This window comes from Penicillium chermesinum, assembly GCF_028974085.1.
Source record: "Penicillium chermesinum strain IBT 19713 chromosome Unknown utg000001l:1.0-1975020.0:1.0-1976611.0, whole genome shotgun sequence".
Lineage (NCBI taxonomy): Eukaryota > Fungi > Ascomycota > Eurotiomycetes > Eurotiales > Aspergillaceae > Penicillium > Penicillium chermesinum.
Window position 1 is genome coordinate 1,790,733 of NW_026695311.1, and position 20,834 is coordinate 1,811,566.

At 54.7% G+C, this 20,834-nt stretch overlaps 8 protein-coding genes across 8 annotated transcripts; 5 read left to right on the top strand and 3 right to left on the bottom strand.

Moving 5' to 3' along the window:
- Nucleotides 1–2,445: 2,445 nt before the first annotated feature.
- N7468_000692 (uncharacterized protein) lies at nucleotides 2,446–5,878 on the bottom strand (the record flags this gene model as incomplete). Its single annotated transcript, XM_058469989.1, has 4 exons — nucleotides 2,446–2,726; nucleotides 2,783–4,296; nucleotides 4,350–5,311; nucleotides 5,369–5,878. The coding sequence occupies 4 exons, from the start codon at nucleotides 5,876–5,878 to the stop codon at nucleotides 2,446–2,448; spliced, it is 3,267 nt and encodes a 1,088-aa protein (XP_058336020.1).
- A 112-nt stretch (nucleotides 5,879–5,990) lies between these two features.
- N7468_000693 (dienelactone hydrolase family protein) lies at nucleotides 5,991–6,874 on the bottom strand (the record flags this gene model as incomplete). Its single annotated transcript, XM_058469990.1, has 3 exons — nucleotides 5,991–6,598; nucleotides 6,664–6,711; nucleotides 6,772–6,874. The coding sequence occupies 3 exons, from the start codon at nucleotides 6,872–6,874 to the stop codon at nucleotides 5,991–5,993; spliced, it is 759 nt and encodes a 252-aa protein (XP_058336021.1).
- A 1,047-nt stretch (nucleotides 6,875–7,921) lies between these two features.
- On the top strand, nucleotides 7,922–8,362 carry N7468_000694 (uncharacterized protein; the record flags this gene model as incomplete). Its single annotated transcript, XM_058469991.1, has 1 exon — nucleotides 7,922–8,362. The coding sequence occupies one exon, from the start codon at nucleotides 7,922–7,924 to the stop codon at nucleotides 8,360–8,362; it is 441 nt and encodes a 146-aa protein (XP_058336022.1).
- Nucleotides 8,363–9,160: 798 nt separating this feature from the next.
- N7468_000695 (uncharacterized protein) lies at nucleotides 9,161–9,442 on the top strand (the record flags this gene model as incomplete). Its single annotated transcript, XM_058469992.1, has 1 exon — nucleotides 9,161–9,442. The coding sequence occupies one exon, from the start codon at nucleotides 9,161–9,163 to the stop codon at nucleotides 9,440–9,442; it is 282 nt and encodes a 93-aa protein (XP_058336023.1).
- Nucleotides 9,443–10,798: 1,356 nt separating this feature from the next.
- On the top strand, nucleotides 10,799–12,064 carry N7468_000696 (putative C2H2 finger domain protein; the record flags this gene model as incomplete). Its single annotated transcript, XM_058469993.1, has 5 exons — nucleotides 10,799–10,871; nucleotides 10,931–11,041; nucleotides 11,083–11,611; nucleotides 11,661–11,874; nucleotides 11,939–12,064. The coding sequence occupies 5 exons, from the start codon at nucleotides 10,799–10,801 to the stop codon at nucleotides 12,062–12,064; spliced, it is 1,053 nt and encodes a 350-aa protein (XP_058336024.1).
- Nucleotides 12,065–13,095: 1,031 nt separating this feature from the next.
- On the top strand, nucleotides 13,096–14,479 carry N7468_000697 (uncharacterized protein; the record flags this gene model as incomplete). The annotated part of the gene is made up of 3 exons (XM_058469994.1): nucleotides 13,096–13,743; nucleotides 13,808–13,975; nucleotides 14,030–14,479. The coding sequence occupies 3 exons, from the start codon at nucleotides 13,096–13,098 to the stop codon at nucleotides 14,477–14,479; spliced, it is 1,266 nt and encodes a 421-aa protein (XP_058336025.1).
- A 418-nt stretch (nucleotides 14,480–14,897) lies between these two features.
- On the bottom strand, nucleotides 14,898–16,761 carry N7468_000698 (uncharacterized protein; the record flags this gene model as incomplete). The annotated part of the gene is made up of 2 exons (XM_058469995.1): nucleotides 14,898–16,627; nucleotides 16,728–16,761. The coding sequence occupies 2 exons, from the start codon at nucleotides 16,759–16,761 to the stop codon at nucleotides 14,898–14,900; spliced, it is 1,764 nt and encodes a 587-aa protein (XP_058336026.1).
- A 2,340-nt stretch (nucleotides 16,762–19,101) lies between these two features.
- On the top strand, nucleotides 19,102–20,566 carry N7468_000699 (uncharacterized protein; the record flags this gene model as incomplete). Its single annotated transcript, XM_058469996.1, has 6 exons — nucleotides 19,102–19,239; nucleotides 19,298–19,524; nucleotides 19,602–19,741; nucleotides 19,801–19,895; nucleotides 19,951–20,064; nucleotides 20,138–20,566. The coding sequence occupies 6 exons, from the start codon at nucleotides 19,102–19,104 to the stop codon at nucleotides 20,564–20,566; spliced, it is 1,143 nt and encodes a 380-aa protein (XP_058336027.1).
- Between the last annotated feature and the right edge of the window lie 268 nt (nucleotides 20,567–20,834).

Here is a 20,834-nt window from a genome sequence, read left to right on the forward strand (position 1 = left end):
CAGTCAAGGTTTAATTAAGGATCATCGCTCAGGCAGTAGCGCGTTACAGAAGTTCTCAAAAGGGACTCCCAGGACCTTCTTTTGTTCTTCGAAGCCTCAACCGAGCTTCCATAGCCGACACTAAACGGGGCAATGGAGAAGTCAGGCAAGTTCTACGAAACCCACGAACCCATGCGTAAACAGAAAAAAGACAAAGGGCAGGGGCCTCGGACGTCAGTGATCGGCGATGGGTAAAAGAGTTCGATTGTGATTGCTTTGGTCACCGCCAATAGTCTGCTGCTAGTTGCGAACAGGAGAGGGGTTAATCCTAACTCACACTTCCCCCCAAAAAGGGGAGGGGGGGCCCTCAGCACGGGGCCTTTCCCACTGATCACTTTCAGACAAGAAACGTGTCACCTTCAGGCGTGGCTCCCAGGGCTGCTCAGTGGACACGGTCAAGAAAGTGTGCAGCATCTCCAGTGTCCCGGGTCTCCAATCAACCTAAGCAGGCAGTTTGCATTTGGATGAAGCTTCAAGCGCATGAGCCTCGGGGTCGTGTAGACATATCCCTTCCCCTTGGGACGCAGCGTACTTTGTCGCCTCACTGGGGCTCTGGCGAGTTTGGTGTTCGCCTCTCTGGAATTCAGCGTGTTCTCCGAATGATCGACACGAGCCTTGAGCGAACGTGATTGGAGCGCGAGGGTCGCACATGGAGTGCATGGACGACACTGGAGTCTACTACACCGTAAAAAGGCTTGAACAGCGTAACGCGCATTACAGGGCCATGGCGTCTCCGGTCCTCAGGCCCTCCGGTCGTCAGATTCACAGAATTGTCTCCATCCCAAGTTTGGAGTTTGTGCTGTCATTTGCTCTCCACTCCTGTTCAGCTTGCGTACCACATGCATTGACCCACCGAGGTTGGATTGGACCCGACACCCAGCTGAAACAGGGTCCAGTGCTGACTCAGATCTCTGTTTTTGGGGGGAAGCTGCTTTCTCTGGAAGGTTCTAGGAAATGCAACTCCGTAGCTTCTAGATGGACTGGAAGCCACCTTTCCTAACCGAGGATTGGGCGCTCGGAAGAAAAGTCCGTAGGGTGCACACGAACGCAACTGGGACTGTAGTAATACTGTCGAATCCTGCCCTAAGAAATCTTTTTTTTTTTCCCACCCCGAAGGTGTCCGGTCTGACGTGGGATCCCACGGTGTTGACCCTCCAAGCTAGGCCTAGCTGGGCTTAGCAATAGATCGGGTTTCCCAGGGGGCAGCCCCGTCTCAACTGCCGGCGAGGCTAAACGGGATTGCGCGCATACACGGCGTCTCCATTTCCGGGCTTGTCGTTGGTTCCCCCAAGGGACCCCTCCAATGGGGTCCTTGGTCGTGGTCAGAGGGTCGGAGATTGTCCTCTGCCCAAGCCTGGGTCAGCTAGGCTGTACGAGCTTCGTTTAGGGCATGCAGGGCCTCCGTTTCAGGTATGCGAGCCTTTTTCGGAGCCCAAATACGAAGTCGGGAAAAGACCTGGACCCTTTTGGCTGCTGGTCCCCAAAAGGGCATGAGACAACGTCAAACGTGCATGTACGTCTACAGGTTCCATTGCTGGGCTCTGCGGTTGATCTATTAGAGGACGGGTACCAATTGGATCTCCAGAGCAATCTACATGACGGATGTGAGGGGGAGGGGGGGAAACCGTATGATCTGGGACATCGCATCCATGAGGCTGTCGACCGTCTAGGCTGAGCTCGCAAAAAAGCCCTAAGAGACCTGAGTCCTCCCTGCATGTACTCCCGTATCTTCCCCGAAATATGCTCCTGTCAGCCGAGAAGGTTATCACGGATCGGTGGGAAACCCGATCGCAGCAGTGGAGTCCATGCAGGGACTTTAACTGGTTCGCTCCTCCACGCGATCCACTCTCTCGGCGGTTTCACCATCCTCGGGCCCTTAACTGCTTCCATGCAAGCGCGCCTCCTCCGTGGGCCTTTTCTTTTTAAAACTTGCAACCTGCCTTACGCGTCCCCCCTCTCTTCTGCTCTCTTCTGGGAATTGGTCGACAGTCCAGTTCCCTTCGGCCCTATCACGTTGCTTTTTGGCTTCGACGCTGCGCGACTTATGGTTCGGGCACTGAAAGGAAGGTGGTATCTCTCAAATTTCCGATGGTGGCTGTGTTGGCCCAGCTGGCCCAGCTGGTCCAGCTGCGATGCCCCGGCGAGGCCGTTTGGCTAAAAAAGGGGCTGGTCCCGCCCACCGCTCTCGCGTTCAGGCAACATAATCTCAATCGGACAAGGTAATCATTCATTATATCCACTGGGGCAAACCGGTCCGAGTGCCGGGTACGGAGTAGTTGGGGTATTTTCATTACATGACATCATGAGGGTAAACATGGCAAAGCGCGAAAAAGAGAAAGACAAGACGACGGGGGAAATGAAAAAGGATTAAAAGGGAACTACGGATTCGCAATATGCTCCTCCTGGCTAATCCCCTACGCGAATCACGACCTGAACGCCAATGGCTCGCGCCTCCCGTACACAGCACGCGACACACGTTCTGCCTACTCGACCGATCACACTGTGTGCGCCGACGGTCGCGCACCATGCGCGGGCCAATGCCTCCTTGCTGCGGCAACCCCGCGCGTCGATAACCACTACCTCGGGAGATGTGTGCAGCGACGACGAAGTGGCCGGTCGTGCGTCATTGGGAGAGAGCCTGGCGACTGGCACAAACTTGTAGGGGAAGGACTGATGCAGCGGGTGGCCTGGCAATCGTCGGAGATCGGTCCAAGCGCGCTTCTCTCCCCGTCATCGGACTGACTATCAGAGACTGCGGGACCCTGGCGTTGGGGCGTGAAGCAACGTGGTGGGCGGCATTCATGAGCGGAAACAAAGCGCACGTTGTATCTGAGAGGGAATCTGATCATAGTCGCCTGTTCCGCAGCCGCGGGGTCCTGGACCGTAAATGAGAGGCAGGCCTCGTTGGCGAGGGTGATGCAACGCTGGCCAGGGTTGGCGAGACTGAGTGTAAGCATCCCCACGTCCACCTGGGCCTGCGCAGTCACTTGTGGATCTAGCGGCAGCGAGAATGACTGCGCTGTAATGTCACCCACGCCTAGCGGTGAGGACTCCAGGGTCACTTTTCCTCCGTGCTTAATACGAGGGTGCCGGCTTGCAGATGGCACGTCCTCTGTGTGGACTTCAAACCAACCCGGGCCCAATGCCGTCTGGTCCGTAGCCTCGTAGGGACCCAGATCGCTGCCCACCCAACCCATACACGTTTTAGAGCCTTGCAGGGCAGAAAGGACTCGACCGACAATACATGCTTTGCTCCACCAACTGCGCCCCTTGTAGACGAAGCCCCCGTAGAAATTGGCCGTCGCGCCGAGTTGCTGGATTGCGTCGGCATCGTTTTCTAGAATTGTTCCCATCAGCAGGTGGCAGATGCCTTCGCCAGCTATCACGAATCCGGACAGCCAGCTGCGTGAGATCCAGCCTAATCGATCAGAAAAGTGTGGGTCATCGTTTGCTTCGCACGGGTTGTAGAGCTGAAGACACCAGCGTGATGGACTTCGAGTGTACATATCATCTTTCGCACCTTGCACAGCTGAGTGCTGGACGAACTGGTTCTGGCCTCTGGCCCAGGAATTATCATTGAGGTCTGGTAACGCCAATTCCTGCCCCTTTCTCAGCTTCTTCTCCAGCGTATCGTGGAGCATGTCAACATTGGGCCAACCGATGTTTTCTGCGAAGACATAGAGCCCTTCCAGCTGCCGATGTATCCGTGATGGCGACGAAGTAATCTGGAAACTCCAAGCAGACCCCAGAGCTGGCCCTGTGGAAATATGTCGGTTGATAATTTCCCGCAGAGAAATTCGATGGGGCTTCGTTGGGGCTTTGTTGCCAGAGTCGGGCTGCTCAGCGGTCAACTCAGGTTGAGGGATCTGGAGATTGTTGAAAAATCTCCGTACCACAATCAAATCCCAGTTCACTTTCCCTTCGCGTAATTGATCGAATTGTTGAAGCTCCTGGGCCGTCATCAGGCCCGCGTGCGGGTCATGTAACATGCCCTTACGAACGAACGCGTCGAGGCGTAGAATCAGCTCGGCTGCCAGCACCAACTGCACCAGGAGCCACTTTCGTTCCATGCCAGAATTGACCCATGATGGAGTTGAGACATCGCTCTTTTCATGACTGGGACCGTCCCCGTCCTGATGTGGCGGCGCCTCCCACAGTATTTGCCCGGCCCGAAGACGCCATTCCGGAAGGCTGAAATCGATCCACGCCCCAGGCGTAGCTAAGACGGTTGCTAGCGTCTTGATCTGGGACTTGAGGCTTTGGGGATGGCCGGGCATCACATCCCCGGAGGTGGGCGTGGATAGAGAAACTGGCCGTGGAGGGAATGGTGTAACTCTCGAGGCGACTCGGCATCGAGCAGTGTCAGCGTAGATCCGTCGGCCAGGATCTGCTCTCGTAGTTCTTTGATATAGTGGATGCGCTGGACCAGAACCCGCAGGTCGATATCACGGACTCCAATCCGTCTCCATGCGGTGGGCCCGTCGCGAATGAGTTGACGTCGATCGAACACAGTGCCGTTGGAGCAGTGGGCATAGGGTCGGTCATAAGTATCCACTACGTCAAAGGCTTCAACTGCTGGGAGCGAAGAGAGCTGCTGCAGCCCGGGTGCTGCATGGGGCTTGCCCGGGCCCGGATATCGAATGGCATCTGCTATCGGAACCTCCAGAAAATGTCGCAGACCCACGGTACCTGGCTCTCTTCCATTACTCGCCAGCATATTGGGGACCTCAAAAACTCCGATGTCAAATGTGGCGCGCTTGGTACGCCCAGTCCAGCGGAAATTCTCCAAGTGAATCGGGACGCCGTCTTTGACGGCCCAGTCATCAGGGATCGGCAGATGGGCATGAAGGGTACACAGAGTATACGAGCGGTGCGATAGCAGCTTCCGATCTAATAACCGCTGGATGGAGGGGTTGTGCAGATCCCAAGGGAATATAACTTCTGGGTAATATCTGCCGTTTTTCCCTTTCTCGAGCATGAAATGGGGGGCTCCAGAAAAGATCGCTTTGTAATCTTTTATCGTCAGTACTGATATATCCGGGCCTCGTGTGCTCCCGTTCGAGCCGTCTACCTTTGTTGCAGCCTCCAGGCGCGACTCGAGGTAGTCCTGGATGTTCCCCGGTTGTTTGGGCTCGCCGTGGATATTGGCCGATAGAGGCTCGGAGCTTGATGGGCTTCTCGGCTGCCCTGAACCGTGGTGACAGCTGCTATCATGGCTTCTCGGCTTCCTGTTCTCGTGATCTAATTGAGCTCTTGGCGGATTTCGCGACTCCTGCTGCGTCATTAATGGGACAATCACGTACGCAGCGGTATTTCCTCGTATACTTACGGTGTGGTGGACCTGGGAGGGTGAAGAGAGACTGTCACCGCGCCTCCGAAACAAGCCATGCAGGAATCCTAGAGTCGCGTCATGAGTAGCTGGCGACTGATCGGAGATCGATGAACGTCCGAATCTGAGGGTTGCATCGTCTGACTCCAGATCCGAATGGGATCGACGGCGGCCTAGTAGGAACGACATTGGTCCATCAGACCAGCTGCGGGCGCCTTCCACGGAGAGACGAGATGCAGCGGGGGACTCGAGAGCAGAGAGTACACAGAACCTTTTGAATCTGATGAGCTGGACTTCAAAAGACTTGAAAAGAAGCTCGAATGCGGAGTACCATACGATGGAGTTTCGGGTCCGTCGGCTCGGGTAGCGGCACCTCTCAAGCGGCGCAAGGTTGCCCCAATCCGTGACGATTGGCTGGGGCCGGAACGGTCTTACGATGCATCCCTTTTCATGATACGTCTTACGCTGGGAAGGATTGAGAGAGCATTGAACTTTCGTATACGCTGACATTACTTATCGTACTGAAAGAACAAGATCTAGACTAAGACCGCCCATTACGACCCAGGGCCACTGCCCTTTCGCGCGGCAGAAATTAACAAGGGAAAAATACAAAGGACTAGATCTATGCGTGCTTCTGGAAGAAGTCAAGCAGGGTCTTATAGCCCCGCTCGTACTCCTTGACCACCTCGGGGTCTTCCAGGTTGGCGCGAGCAGCCATCCAGCCGTGGATCTGGGTTGGGAAAGTCTCAACGTGGTTGGGGACCTGCAGGTTGGCCTTGAAGGCGTCGACGTCCGCTTGAGGCTCGTCTTGAGATGCCAAGGTCGCAAAGGGGACGCGGATCGCCTTCGCGTCATTGGGGTCGACCATCGCAGGGTGAGCCTGCGCACCAGCCTTGAAGAGGTTATTGTCGCTGCCGACCGTGAGCGTGGCGATCTTACCGCCCCAGCAGTATCCCAGAATCGACCAGGAGTCGAACTTGCCTCCCGAGGCGAGCTTGTTGGCCTCCTCTACGACGCCGGGGATCTGGGGGAGGATCTTGGGCGGGGCAGCCTGGGTGTTGAAGAAGTCGCCGAGCTTCTGCTTGTGCTCCTCGGTGGTCGGAGGGTACCAGGAGATGTCTGCGGGTTTGCCCTCGAAAAAGTCGGGCATGAAGACGCGGTATTTCTGCTCGCTTGAGGTGGCCAGGATATCGGCGCCCTGGAGAGTCTGGTCGAAGAAGCCGAAGATGTCTTCGAATCTCGTGTTAGCCATCGTCATCTGCATCTGTTGCCAACGCCCGCGCAGCATCGCTCACCAAAAATGACCAGGATAGCCTTCTTCGCGGACTCGGGGCCCGTGACATCTGATCGCCACAAGTCAGCTCAGTATACCATCCGCATTCCGGGGGTGTGAGCGTTCGTACAGGTGTTCAAGCCATTGATGGTTTGGTAAGCGCCCTTGGCCTTGTAGCCCTTGGAGACCACAGGGGGGGATCCTTGCTCATGTGTTAGCGTCGCTTGGCTCATGAGGTGGGAGCTGTAATGGGCAGAACGAACGAGCAGCAGGCCTTGCTAACGCCAGACATGGTGGGAGTTTCGGAGTGGTGCGGGGAGAGTTGGGGGGCGTTTGGTAGAAGGTCAACGCTAAGGAGCTGAGGTTAGAGAGAAGCGCCCGACTTAAATCATAGATTTGTTAGAGTACTAGTATACTCACTCAGTGGATTTTCAAGCCTTGGAAGAAAGGATCGTGAAGGGAGAAACTGGGAAATGAAGAATTCGAGGACCATATAGTCCGACCCCGCCGCATCAACGTCATGGCGGAACAAACCCCTCGGGACTTCCAGGTTCGTCAGGGTTCCAAGCTTTCCGGGACAGATGCATGAGGCACCCCTCTTCTATCTAGGTATATAACAGGGTCTTCACGAGAAGAGGACCACTGGAATCTGCATCAAGAGTGACCGCCGGGGTAGTGAGAGTCTGCTTGGGGGTTCTTGAACCAGGAGACCTTCCCTGGGCCGCAGCATTCCCCCCGGGCGCACTCGGACGCGACAGGTTCGACAGAACACGATTCGCCCGGCTGCCCGGCAAATCTGCTCCTTTGTTTACTCCCATCTGTACGTTCGATGTGATGGATTGCGCGTTCCAGTGGTCTCCACCATCGGTTGGGGGCCCAGATGCCCAAATCGACCGGGCTGCCGATGCTGAAGAACCTTATTTTCTTTTAGCGCTGCCAGTGAGGGAATCCTGCTAGAAGAATACGAGGAAGACAAATCCAACGAAGGGGGTCAAGCGAAGGCGCCTGCAAGTCCCTATATACTGGTCAAAATGGCATCCGCCTGTCAGCCAATGCAGAGGTACACTAGTCCGAAGACTCCATGCGAGGACGTAATATGAGGGATAGTGTTCTGAATATATATCCAAGGTTGCTTATGGGATGGGCACCTCAGAATTACTAGTAAAGGCAGGAACTTCGGTTGAAAGACCAGAAAACGCCGCAGATCATTACAGGACTCATGACTCGCAGTACTCATCAGTGGAGGTGCCTACGGAGGGCCTCGTAAGCTCCGTATGTATATGCTAGGTGCTGGGAGTCGCGATATGTGGTTTCCTACTGATGGGCTCTTGGCGCAGCCGCAGATTTCACTGTCGGCCTCACTGATGCAGCGCCAGTGGAGTAGTCATTTAAGTTCGGACTTTACAGCCCCAGGAAATCATGACGAGCCCACCGAGCTCGATCGATCCGCTCTGATCAGCCCTGCGAACCCTGCAGAAGTGCGAATGCAGATCTCCCGAAGATTCGACTGGATGGAGGGGAAAAGGGGGCTTGTTGACCCAAAAGCCTCCCCCGGCAGGAACCGATGCACACGACGATCGCATGGCTCGAGCCCGAGGATCCACCTGCGCTGTCCCATTTTGTCGGGAGCTGCTTCGCAGATTTCTTTTGACTCCCCTTTCTTCCCAGCTAAATCGGCAGCAGACCGCAAATGGGGCTCGGTGTTTGGGGGAAAGACGTGAGACTCGCCCAACTTCCGCCCAAAACTCTCCAGGTATCTCCCGTACCTTCCGGTCTATTGCTTTTCTTAATTTAGGTCTCAGCTTCCTGGACCCATGGGTGGAGCTCTCTCATGAGACAAAGAAGAATGCGACGGACATAACTTAGCCTCACATGCCACACGGAATGTCCCGTTAGGGCATTGCAAGCGAGACTAAATGGACTAGAGGGACTAGATGGACACTATCAGCACCGCTGCGGCCCCGATCATGATTAGGGGAATCGGGCATGGGAGAAAGGGTCGGGAAAGGGTCTGCTAGTTTGCGTCGAATCGGGTTGCCTTTTCTTTGAAATGTCCTTTTTGTTTTTTTGTTTTTTTGTTTTGTTTTTTTTTTTTTCCCGTCTCTTTTTTGCTTCTGCGCACCCCTTTCCAAGTCCCTGCGACCGTCCGTGCAGAGCAACAAAAGGACGAGCTCGAAGGCGAGAGGCATTCGATGTTTTAGCTGCCGGTTAAAACGGACCAAAAAGGGAGGGGAAAGCCATTCCGTGCGCCACCCCGATCGCATGCCAACCTTCTCTGGGGACCGGGGGATTGGATTGGTAGTGCGACATCCATGGTGCCACACGTTCGCCTTTCACACGTTTTCCCTTGCCCGGGGGCCAATCAGCGCTTCACTCCAAGCGAGAAAGGGGGAGGAAGGGAAGGATCCCGACAGGAAAAGCTGGGAACGCTGGCAACGCTGGCAACGCTGGCACCTTCTGATTCTCTCTAGCCGGTGAATGGGGGGCTAAAAAACCGCAGCTGACCCAAGTCGACCAGAATGCTCGAGACCGAGGCTAAGCCCGGATCGGTCGACGCGCGGACCAGCACAGCGAATTACGGCCGTCGCTCGCTTGTCTCTGCCTTGAAGGGGAGGCGAGATGCTCCAGACTTCCATGGTCTCTCGTATCCTGAACCCTTCTGGGCCTATCCCGGCATCCGTGCGCCTTCCCTCTGGGCTGTGGGAATCTGTTCGAAGCTCCGGAGCCATGGGATTATGGAGGATGACTGGCATCGGGAGGGCGATTACGAATGGGATCTGGGAGGCCTGTTTACGAGCTAAACAGGAGCTAACCAGAGACCCCCTGTCCCGAGGTTCCAGCACTACCGATATTACCCTTGAATTCCCGACCGCTGGAGGCCCCGATAGGCTCTTCGATTATAGGCGACTTGTCGAGTCAAAGGATGGTGGGGACGCAAGCTGCTCCAACCTCATTTTATTTTTAATTTGTCCCCTCCATCTGATTGGGGATGCATCACTTTTCGTGATTTCTCGGCTCCTCGCTATCTCTGTCCTCTCCACTTCGAACGCAAGGAGGCTCTCCGACGCCTTTGATCCTGGCAGACTCGCCGCGGGTATGTATCTTATCCGCCATGCTAACCTTTTTCTCCCACCTGGAAATTGCCCCCTTTGGCCCTTTGGCCCTCTGGCTTCGGGAATTGTTCCCTTTGCCCCCGGAGCACGAGTTACATACAGTCAGACGCTAAGGCCCCTAAACGGACAGAGAGTCATCTGCAATAGAAGTACAGAGGAGCATCAAGACACATTCGCGGGGGCCAAGGGTAGACAACTCGTAAATAGTCGGTGCGGCAGTCATGCAGAAGGAAGATATGGATACGGAGTTCTCCAGTGGCGATCGATCGAGACGATCTTATTCGGAAGCGCCAACCGGAGGTTCCAGCTGCTTTTTTAGCTGTCAACCACGAGGTTTACTGGGACTTTTGCTTTGGGGCCTCGTTGGAGCTTTTTCCCTCTTTTCTACCCCCCCCCCGTATTGCTATTCTCCGGTTTATTTGGAATGATTATTGGTTTTTCCTTTTGGTCGGAAGTTTCCTCCCCATTTTGCATCTCTATTTTCCACGGAATCTGATTTCTGTCTGATATTTTTTTTTCTTTCTTTTTTTCCCTCCCCCTCCCCCTTTTAGTGTAGGACTTTTTTTTTTTTACCCGTTTTTCATTTTCTTTGGTTCACCTTCTGGAGTCTTTCGTCCCCACGGTCCAGGCCTGTCGACCCATTCTTTCCATTTTATTTACTTAGCGCTGGTCTATACAGCCTTTCCCGGCTTATAACTGTTGCCCTCCCCGCCATTCTTGACGCCCCAACGCCACGGCTGTTCGACCTCTTGATCATGCACTTCGCGCGCATTCGACGAGCTCTTTCATAGTCCACCCAGTAGGCTCCTTTGACCTGATTTAGATCTCGAGCTTGCCCCCTCTCCACCCCCCTCCGATCGCATCCACCGGCGATCGATTGTCGCGCTGGATCCTTCGAGCCCTTCGGGGGCCCTTTCTGGTGGTCGAGACTGGACGGTGAATCCCAACTTTGGATCGTCATTGCCCGCACACCTTCCTCCCTCGCTCTCCGAGTCCGATCTGTTTGCACGAGATCCCAATCTGGCGACTCTGGCCGTGCCACCCATGGGGACCGCGCTTGATGCGCTGGCCCAGCAACCGCTGAACTCGCGCCGTCCAGCAGCTCCCACCTTGCCGAGTTTCGAGCTGCCGCCGCCGCCGTTTGGCGTCGCACCTAAATATCCTACTCAAGTGCAGAATCCGCCCGCATCACATCCCCCGAATGTCAGCGTGGGCAACCTATTGACTCCGCCCGCCACCAACCAGTCAGGCGAAACCCCCGTAGCACCACCTCTACCCTCCTCGGGGGTCTCCTCGGATCCCGCCCCAGCATACTGGCCAGGAAACAGTCCGTACGGCGCTGGGGTGGCCCCCCCAGAACTGGGCGTATCCCGCTCGCACCTCCTTCTCACCCTCCGGCCGTTCAGCGTCGGTCACAGCGCCCCCGACCACGGACGGGCTGCCACAGCCCTTTGAGGCACCCCCGCTGGCTTCTTACCCGCAGGGCCTTCAGGGCCTTCCCGCCCCGTCCAGCATTCCCCACGCTTCCCACCCGGTCACCATGTCTCTTTATCCGTCTGGCCCCGCGGCCTCCCCAGCTCCTCTCCCCTCCAATGACCCGTATAACCCCAAACCTCCTCTGATGTACAGCACTCCACATCTCGCCAATGCCCACCAAACAGGGTTTTCTCCCATGTATGGCGCCCCACCCATCGGAGCCGCAGGTCTCGGAATCCACCCTTCGGCACGGATGCTCGCCCAATCAACCCCTGCCGGGCAGCCATCGATGGGGTTCCAACGGCAACCCTGGCCCTCCTATAGTCTCCCGGCCATGTCGGGCCCAGTCATGACCAATGTGCACAGCCCGAACAGCCCAATGTCGGTGATGGGGGGGCATGCAGCCTGGGTTATTGCCTGGTTTCAACAGCGGACATGTCGCCAGCACACAGCATCTCTACGGAGGACAGCCCCCCCATGGCATCCCCGCCCCTTCTCCCGATCGTCCCTTTAAGTGTGACCAATGCCCGCAGAGCTTCAACCGGAACCACGATCTGAAGCGCCACAAGCGGATCCATCTGGCCGTGAAGCCATTCCCATGTGCTCATTGCGATAAGAGCTTCTCGCGAAAGGATGCGCTCAAGGTAAGAATTGCTTCCATTCCCCCACCCCAATGGCGGTTCTCCAAAATGACTCACACTCGTTCAGCGACACATCCTCGTCAAGGGCTGCGGCAAAGATGGCGATTCCGAGGCGACGCAAACGGCTCTTGATGGTTCCGTCAAGGCTGATCGAAGTGAAGACGGCAGTCCAACCCTGAACGGCAGGGTGTGAATCGATCAAACCGGATTCTTCCCGCATTCGTTGTTATATTCGTGCGTCTCTTGGTTCTCCAAATGACCCCTATTGCTCATCCTTCGTGTTTTTACCCCCCCCCCACGAGGAACAAGAGCAGAACATGTAGCTACAGGGCCTCGGAGTCGGTGGGATTTTCTGACTTTGAGATTTTTATTTGGGTTGAAATATCTTTTCTTTTTTCTTTTCTTTTCTTTTCTTTTGCGCAATGGCGACCGGGTGTGAATGGGCATATTGGGATGGGTGATCTTTCTATTGGAACTTGTGTTTGACTAATTACGTTTCTGAGCCTAACGTGTGTGACGTGTGTATTGACTTGATTTTCTGTGACTTTGATCAGCGACAGAGCACCTCTATTTTTCGGGAGTTGGTCCCTGGTGTTGGTATATATTTTCTGCATGCATGATCCTTGAATGGATTGTTCAAATACATCAACTTCCAAACTTGACTGCTTCCCGACCTTACATTTGAGCTCTTGGCTCTCACGTCGACAGTACACAATAAGCTGCTGGCGGGTTGGCTTCCGCCTAAGACCCCTTGGGCTTCGGTATCTGAGCCTGCCACTCACAGAGGAGTTCTACCAATCGGCTGAAGACGTGGAACATACTGTATGCTTCCATGGATCCTCCTGTTCCTCGCTGCTCTGGCCGACCTTTGGGCCGGTCAGTAGCCGCTGCTAACCTAGAAGCTCGGAATGAGTGCGCTGGGCAAGCGTTTCTGCATTCAAACTGTCCTAAACAATCAGCCACCTTCGCCATTCCGAAACATGCCTCTCGGACTTTGTATCAGCCAAGACGGAACGGCGACACGTGTGTTGGGTGCAGCCTTGTATCTACTACTCGTTAGCATATATGAGCAGCCAATCCTCGGTCTGATCAATCTGGCCATCCTCCTAGGATTTGAAAGACTCTTTCTGTCCTTTTCTGATCCGGCATCTGTTTGCCCGAGTCCCCACACTCCAAGTTTCGTTTGTTATATCTGCCCCACTGGCAGATGCCTTGGTGCCTGCCATGTATAATCATCCTACTAGGCCGAGCCTCCCTGTTGTCCTGGCCGTATTGATGCTTTGGGGCCCTGCCTTTGCCTCTCTTTCACAATCCAAGCCACAAGCAGCCGCGTGGCCGTCACCTTTTCAAGTCCATCCAAGAGCCAATTCGGCAGGCGAGAACTGGGAGTATTCCATCCCCAGCGAAGTGCAGCATGGGAGTAGCTCTGCCCGATTCAATATCTCTACGCCCGACACTGCTCTGAGCCAACATGATTTACGTATGCTAGACGCGCCCCAAGTGGCTAACATTACCGAGGCTGTCTTTGACTGGTGGTACTTTGATGCCGTATCGGAAACCAATCCAAAGGAGTCCATCGTGGTCATACTGTTCAGCTCCTCGGCAAATGCATTTCCCTGGCTGGACAAGGACTTGGATTCTGTCCTGGTGGCATACCTCTGGGCCTCTTTCGGAAATGGCACCGTTTTTGCACACTATGTCCCCGCGACACTGGCTACTGTGACCGGAGGAGATGATACGGTACACTCAAGTTCTGGCGACTGGTCCTCCACCGGCTTCAGCTGGACGAGTAGGAGCCGCGATCTGTCTCAATACGAGGTTCGTCTTGAATCAGAGAAAATGCACGTCAAAGGCCGCGTGGCCCTGAGCTCTGTGAGTGACTTTTTATGGATCGTATTCGGTGCCAACTTGAAGTGGGCAACTGACTCTCCACCAGCCACCCGCGCCCCATCTTCCGTGCGGCATCAACTCTCCCGTAACCACTTTGGAAATCTTCCCTCATATTGGCTGGGCGGGGATCATCCCGGACGCCACCAGCACCGTGGAGATCACGGTTCAAGGTTCCCCTTTGACATTCCAAGGAGGGGGTATCATGACAAAGTTCGTGCCAAATCTTCCAACAAAGAAAACGAGGGGACCGTGCTGATTTGATCATCAGAATTGGTCGGACCGACCTTTCATTGAATCCGTCCAGAGTTGGTACTGGGGCCATGGCCGTGTAGGTCCGTACTCGATCGTTTGGTTTGACGGGATCGACACTACCAACACGCCCCGCACGAGTAGCTACGTCGCCCGCGACAATGTGGTGTTGTTAGGGTCCTGCAGTACCGCGAGTCTCACTGTGCGGCCAGTCGGAGCATCGAACACGACTGGAGGGAGATATCCGCCGCAGGCTGGTGACATTCCCATTGGGTTTGCACTGGAGTTCGATCTTGGGAATGAAGGGATTCTCAAAGTCCATGCATCGGCCGAGGCGACCCTTGTGAATGATGGCCGGTACTATTTTCGTTGGTCGGGTCCATTGACGGGCGAGCTGCTTCCGGCTAGTGACCAGAAAGAAAATCTGACAGGGGTGGCAGTCTTTGAACAGTTTGCCCTGGTAGAGTAAGACGGTTTCTGGGGGCGGGTTTGGCTGGTTTGGCGGGCTTCACCGTGAGCCCTGTGAGGTCTCTCTCTTAATCGACGTCCTTGTAATTTATGGGAGACTATCGTGATTTACGTATTCAGTGCTCTGGGATTCCAAAGGAAAAGAGACGAAACGCGTGGAGGAAAATATTGGATTGGCAAACTCCCCGATGCTGGAAACAAGCAAATTCTATAAGGCCTAGAGACGGGAAATAGCACAATTCCATCGACCTGAAGACCCGGGAAGAAACGTGGGCTCAATTTGAGGCCGAGCTGGAAAGGGTATCTCGCGAAAGTGCGAAAAAAAAGGTAATTAGAGGGAAGGTTGAAAGACATGATCAGATGCACAAAGAATGAGCTTTTAGAGGGCAAGGCCAGCGTCGAAAGACAAAGGAAGGACTTCAATGAGCTGGCAAGTTGGCCTTCCACTCATCGATCAATCCTTTATAGTCTTCGACACCGTAGGGTTGAAGACACTGCGCAAGCAAACCGTTCTTTCGCTCGGGGTTGAGTCCCAGATCACGGAGCATCAAGTCCACGTACGGAATGGCATCGAATACAAAGTCTGGATTCCGCCGACCAAAGCCTGCCGGATATCTATATCTACCAAACTCGGTGTGAAGAGCGGTTTCCCAGGCCAAGTCGAGCTCATCGTTGTTCTCAGACTTGGAGTCAAGTCCGGCACGCAAGGCCGGAGGGCAGTGCTCGGTTGCCGTTGGGGTGTATTGGCCTCCGAAGTACGCAGCGATCCACAGGGCCTGAGTCTGGGCAACCAGAGTGGTGTTGATTGTCATGGTAATCCCCATGAAAGCCAAAGAACGATCCTTGAGACAGGATAGGGGGACCATGAAACGAGCGAGCCGGAAAGGGTGAGGCACCGCAGCTTCGGCCTCGTCATTCAGCGGGTGGTATTTGGGATTCGGACATGGGGGACTCTGTAGACGCGGGAAACGGCTCAGGATCTCCTCGTCGGCCGCCTTGACCATTTGGGCATTCAATGGATCTGAGCTCCACGGGAATCCCAGCTCACGGTCAAGACCCTCGGGGAGGAATTTCAAGTTGGGGGTGCAGCGCCAGCCAGTGGAGCAGATCAACGCCGTTGTTGAAAGACTGTCCCCGGTGGAGAGATGCACCGTATGGGCGGACAGAGAGTTGATGTCCGCAACATGGACTTGGATGGTGCCGTCCCTGACGAGGTCGAAGAAGTCGGTTGGATAATTCAAAATGCTGAGGGAGGACGCAATCCAGAACGGACTGACCCAAGGCTTCAGCTTCTTCGTCTCTGGATGTTTATCGTACCCGTTCAGCTGGATCACGTCGTCTGCCAGCACCGACCAGAATGCATCCACGATCTTCCGACCCAGCCATGTCCCATGCAAGAAGCTCCGCACCCGAGGAAACCCGTCGGCGCTCCCCCAGATACAAGGACTGAACCATGTTAAGAATCGAGTCGTGACCAGCTTCTCCAGCCACTTCTTCAAGGGTGTGACATACGGCGGCGCCATCCAGATGGGGCCGTGACCAGATTCGCGGATGACCCAGTCAACCTTCATTCCTGACGTTGCACATGCATATGCCGCATCCCATGCCGACTTGGTGCCTCCAAATACCGTGACCCGTTGACCAGTCTGCAAGATCTGGGACTCATGCTGCCGCAGATCGCGGCAATGGAAGATGGGCGCGTCAAAGGATTCTTGGCCCATGAAAGTGGGTAAGTATGCCTGCGAGGTGATGCCAGTGGCCACGATCAGCTTTTTGGTGTCCAGAGTCTTGGACTTGGAATCATGCAGCACAGTCAGCTGCCATGTTCCATCTAGGTTCTTCTTCGCGCTCTCCACCTGATGGCGGACGCGAATGAGCTGAGAGAACCCAAAGTGTTTCGCGTATTCTTCCATATAGCGCTGCACCATATCACCAGGAATGTGCTGACCAGCTTGAACACCGAAGGTCTCCTCGTCCATGGGGAAATCACTGAACTCGTACGTGCCGAGCATGTTGTTAGTCTTCAGACCGCTGTACAGCCGGTGTTTGGCCCACACTCCGCCAATCGAATCGGCAGCTTCTAGGAGGAGCACCTGGCTGTCGGGGTGGACTTCACGATAGGTCTTGATGGCGGCGAGCCCGCTCCAGCCTGGACGAGCCAGTTAGACGACTGATTCCCCAGATCCCCCCTTGAGCTGGAATGGGCGCATGGGCGGGGCCTGCGACGGCCAGGTAGGGCTCTAACTCACCGGCGCCAACAACCACCAGATCTACGGCTGCCATTGCTTCCATTGCTTCCATGCGAGGCGGATTGGGGAGCGAAAAGCCAATGACGTGTTGCGACCGAGACCAAGGGCAAAAAAACAACTATTTACACCCAGAGCCACCAATAGACACGGAGACGACTACCGGAGGTACGCAGAGGTGCTCAAAACCACCTGAGTACGAAGAAGCAAGAACACGCACAGTCTTTTAGGGGAGCCGGGAAAAATAAAATCAAGTCCAAAGACAAGGTGGGGAATGTTATCTCCATGACCCTGGCCAGAAAAAAGAGGGGTCTAGAGTGAAATTCAATAATAAATCATTTGGATCCTTTGGCTAGTCCGAGGCTCTGGCCTGGATCTAAAGAATCTCATACATGCAGACAAAGGGGGAAACGCTTCGTGCATCCCCGTCCCCAGCCCTCCCCACCGGAAAGGCGAGATCACCTACAAACATAAGATCACCATAGGACAGGTCACTGGAAGTGGGATCAAAATGCGCAGAAGGTATCAGGGGTAACGCAGGAATGTGTTAGGGAGGGGAATGATTGGACGAAGTGAGCCCTCTGCAGCAGCTAGTTCGAGCCCGGCGAACGGCAACATGCAACCGATCGAATCCAGACCAGACTTGATTCCAAGGGGAAGCCACATGATGCGAATTTTATTTTATTTTATTTTTTCTTTTTTCTTTTACGGGTTCCACCTGGTCGCACCGTCGTTTGACATCTTCGGTTCGCGGCCTGTCAAATATGTGGCGGGCCCACCACAGCTCTAACCTGTTTGATCCTTTTTCGAAAGCTCAAAAAACACTTGATCACCGCACAGGGACCGTGAATCTGAATGGAAAGGCTTCAACTAATAAAACCCGCCACATCACCGGAAACCGGGGCTCATTGTCAGGGGGTAATCGTCGGATTGTGCGTAGCCGGAAACACCAAAAGTACGGAATCCAAAGGTTCGGCCTGGGAAAGCAAGGCTTCTCCCCGGTCAATACTCGAACCAATTATGCTCCAGACCGGATCCCGGTGATTGGACCCCCAACTTTTGTGGCCCAAGGACAACTGCAGCCTTGATCCCCGATAGCAGAGCAGTTGGGAACGGAAGATGGTGTACTTGAGCGCAGGGTGAACACAGCGAACCTTGTGGGCCTTATCAGCGGGTTGTCCTGCCCTTCAGATATCTGATGAGCCCCAGTCTGGAGGAGGAGAGGTATTAACCAGTAGAAGAGCTCCCACGCCCTCGGTCGTGCTCCCGTCAACTAGAGGGAGACACGGCTCCGTCTTGACGAGACTCTTCAGGATTCGATCTCGGAGTTCGAGCCTTGGGATGCTTGGCAAGTAAACTGCAAAGTCACAACACGTTCTGACGAATAAGAGAATATGATAGGGCGTCGCAGCAGACCAACGCCCCGGGAAAAGTTCTATTTGTCAATATTCCAATTACTCGTACAAAGAAAGCTCAATTCATATTCCAAACCGACCAGGGGCCTCTATGGACTCGCAGAGTCGCGATGCGCCTTCCCCGATTGGAGCCGAGATAACCGCTGGTTCGCGATCAAAGACTGCACCCTGTGCAGACCGTGCAAACCGCTCAGAACGATCGACGTGCAGACATCGCACAGACCTACGCAGCCAACAGTCCGGTTCATGGCAGATCCTGGGCCGTCAAAGAAATAGATCTCGATGTTGGACAACATTTGCGTACCCATGGGACTTAGACCCTCTACAACCAACATATGCCGATCGCCTCAAGTCAAGAAGAGCTAGGGGCCATCCAGTGGGTCTTTCCCAGGACCTTGGGCGTTCGAAAATCCACGATGGGAAAGATCAACGGATCAGGCCTCGTGCTCCGTTGCTTGACCCACAGCCGGGTTGGGTCTAGAAGCTCTTCGATCAAGCATTTCAGTCAGAAGAGACCCTGTAGACCAGCGGGCTCGTCTCAATCGATGCTTACGAGATGATTTCGCGTTCCAGAGAACATAATCAAATTAGATAAGGGAAGCAGCAGCTTCCGTAGAAAGGGAAGCGACTTCTAGTTTGTGCAACAGAATGACCTCAACGTAGTGGGTTCTACTGTAGCCCAAGGGGAGCCACATCGGGCCCGCCTGTGGCTTCGAGAGAAGAGGAGCTATCCAATTCTATTTTGCGCCTGGCGTTTCTAAGTTGACCGGGGGTTCGATTTTCTTTGTTCGGCCTAGTTCCAATGGCAAGATACAGGCCGATGGAGGGGGAGGAGATCCAAGCAGCGACATGACATCCCCTGCTCTTCCCAAGTCTGAGGTGGTACTTTATCTACATCGTGCTCCCGAAAATGAAAGCTGGTTCATGGAACCAGATTCACTGACGGAGCGCGTCCATCCATCATGACCGAGTTTGTTACCGAGGCGTTCACTTTGCTAGGCGCGGCCATCGTCATCATTGGCCTACGCACCCTTGCACGATGGATCATGGTTGGACCTAAGAACTTCCAGCCCGACGACTATTTGATGCTGTTGGCATGTGTAAGATCCGGGCATCCCCAGAAAGTGCTTCGATGTCCGCTAATGCGCGGTGGCCCAGGTGGTTTACTCGTTTGAGACAGCGGCCGCGTATACGGTTGGGGCGTGGTTTGAAGGACTCGCAAACAATGCCATGACCGACGAGCAACGAGCCGCATTGTCTCCTAGCTCGCAGGAGTATTCCCTACGAGTGGGCGGATCCAAAGTGCAGGTGACCGGATGGTCGCTGTACACCCTTTTGCTCTGGCTGCTCAAGACCTGTATGGCCATCTTCTATGCCCGACTGACGTGAGTACTCCCACCGATCGCAGCAGCCTGTGCGCCCGGCGGCATTGGCGATACATCAGTCTGACGGGACACCTTAGGGCCGGATTGATCAACATGCGCATCCGAATCCAAGTTGCTTACGTCTTGATTGGCACGACCTACATTGCGACCCTTTTCTCTATCCTCTTTGGTTGCCATCCGATGGAGAAGAACTGGCAAATCTACCCCGATCCAGGAAGTATGGAAATCAGCATCACATAGTAGATGAGTACCCCTCTAACAGTGATGCGAATACAGACCTTTGCCAGCCTGCTGTATCCAAGATCGATATATACGTGACCGTGGTCTTGAACGTACTCACAGACATCTACCTGATAAGCATTCCGGCCCCTGTGAGTCACTGAACCATACGGATATCATAGCGTGGAGTCCTGACCGGTCTTCTAGATGTTATTCCGAGCTCGCTTGCGATGGCGAGAGAAGGTTGAGCTGCTGGTCCTGTTCAGCGGCGGACTGTTCGTCATGATGTGTGGAATTCTACGTTGCGTCTTGATCTTGACAGTAAGAGAATTACCTTCCCCCCCAAGGCTCCGCGACAGGATTCGGAGAAGCTAACACCGGGTGAAATTGCTAGGATGGAGCCAACGGTGCCGAGCAAGCAGGAAGTTGGGCATGTCGCGAGACCTTCGTCGCTGTTGTGATTGGAAACGTCCCCATGATCTACCCGCTCATCCGGCGCATGGCCCGCCGTGCAGGCCTCTACCTCTCCACCAAAGGAGGCTCGCAGAGTGATCCAGCCTACCAGCTGTCTGATGGCGATACTGGCCCCGGTAGCTACCCGAAGCGCAAGAAGTTCAGGCATCCTCTCTCGCTGCCCGCCGACAGCCAGTGGAATACAGTTAGCGACGAGCAGATGATCCTGCCGGATTCTCGACAGCAGCCGGCAACTTGTACAGGAGGCGACAATGACTGGGAAACACATAGCCACGCCAGCCACAATGGCGGTATCAAAGTGGTGCATGAAACGATTGTCCACAGCGCTGAGAAGGAATCGCGGGCATAGGATGTGTTAAGGTTCATTTTGTTCTGTATCATACTAGTAATGGCTGCGACACTTTTTTTTTTTATACCCTTGGACCCTTGTCGTGCTCACCCTTTATGCCAGCGGTTCGCTATACTCAGTGAATACCCCTCCGCGTTAGACGTCTCTGGCCAAGACGGTCACCGGCTGGGCTGTGCGAACCTCCAGATTCCGCTAAATTCCGGAAGACCCACAGGGCTCCTGGTTCTCCGAGATTCTCGTATTCAACCACGGAATATAAAGAAAAGCA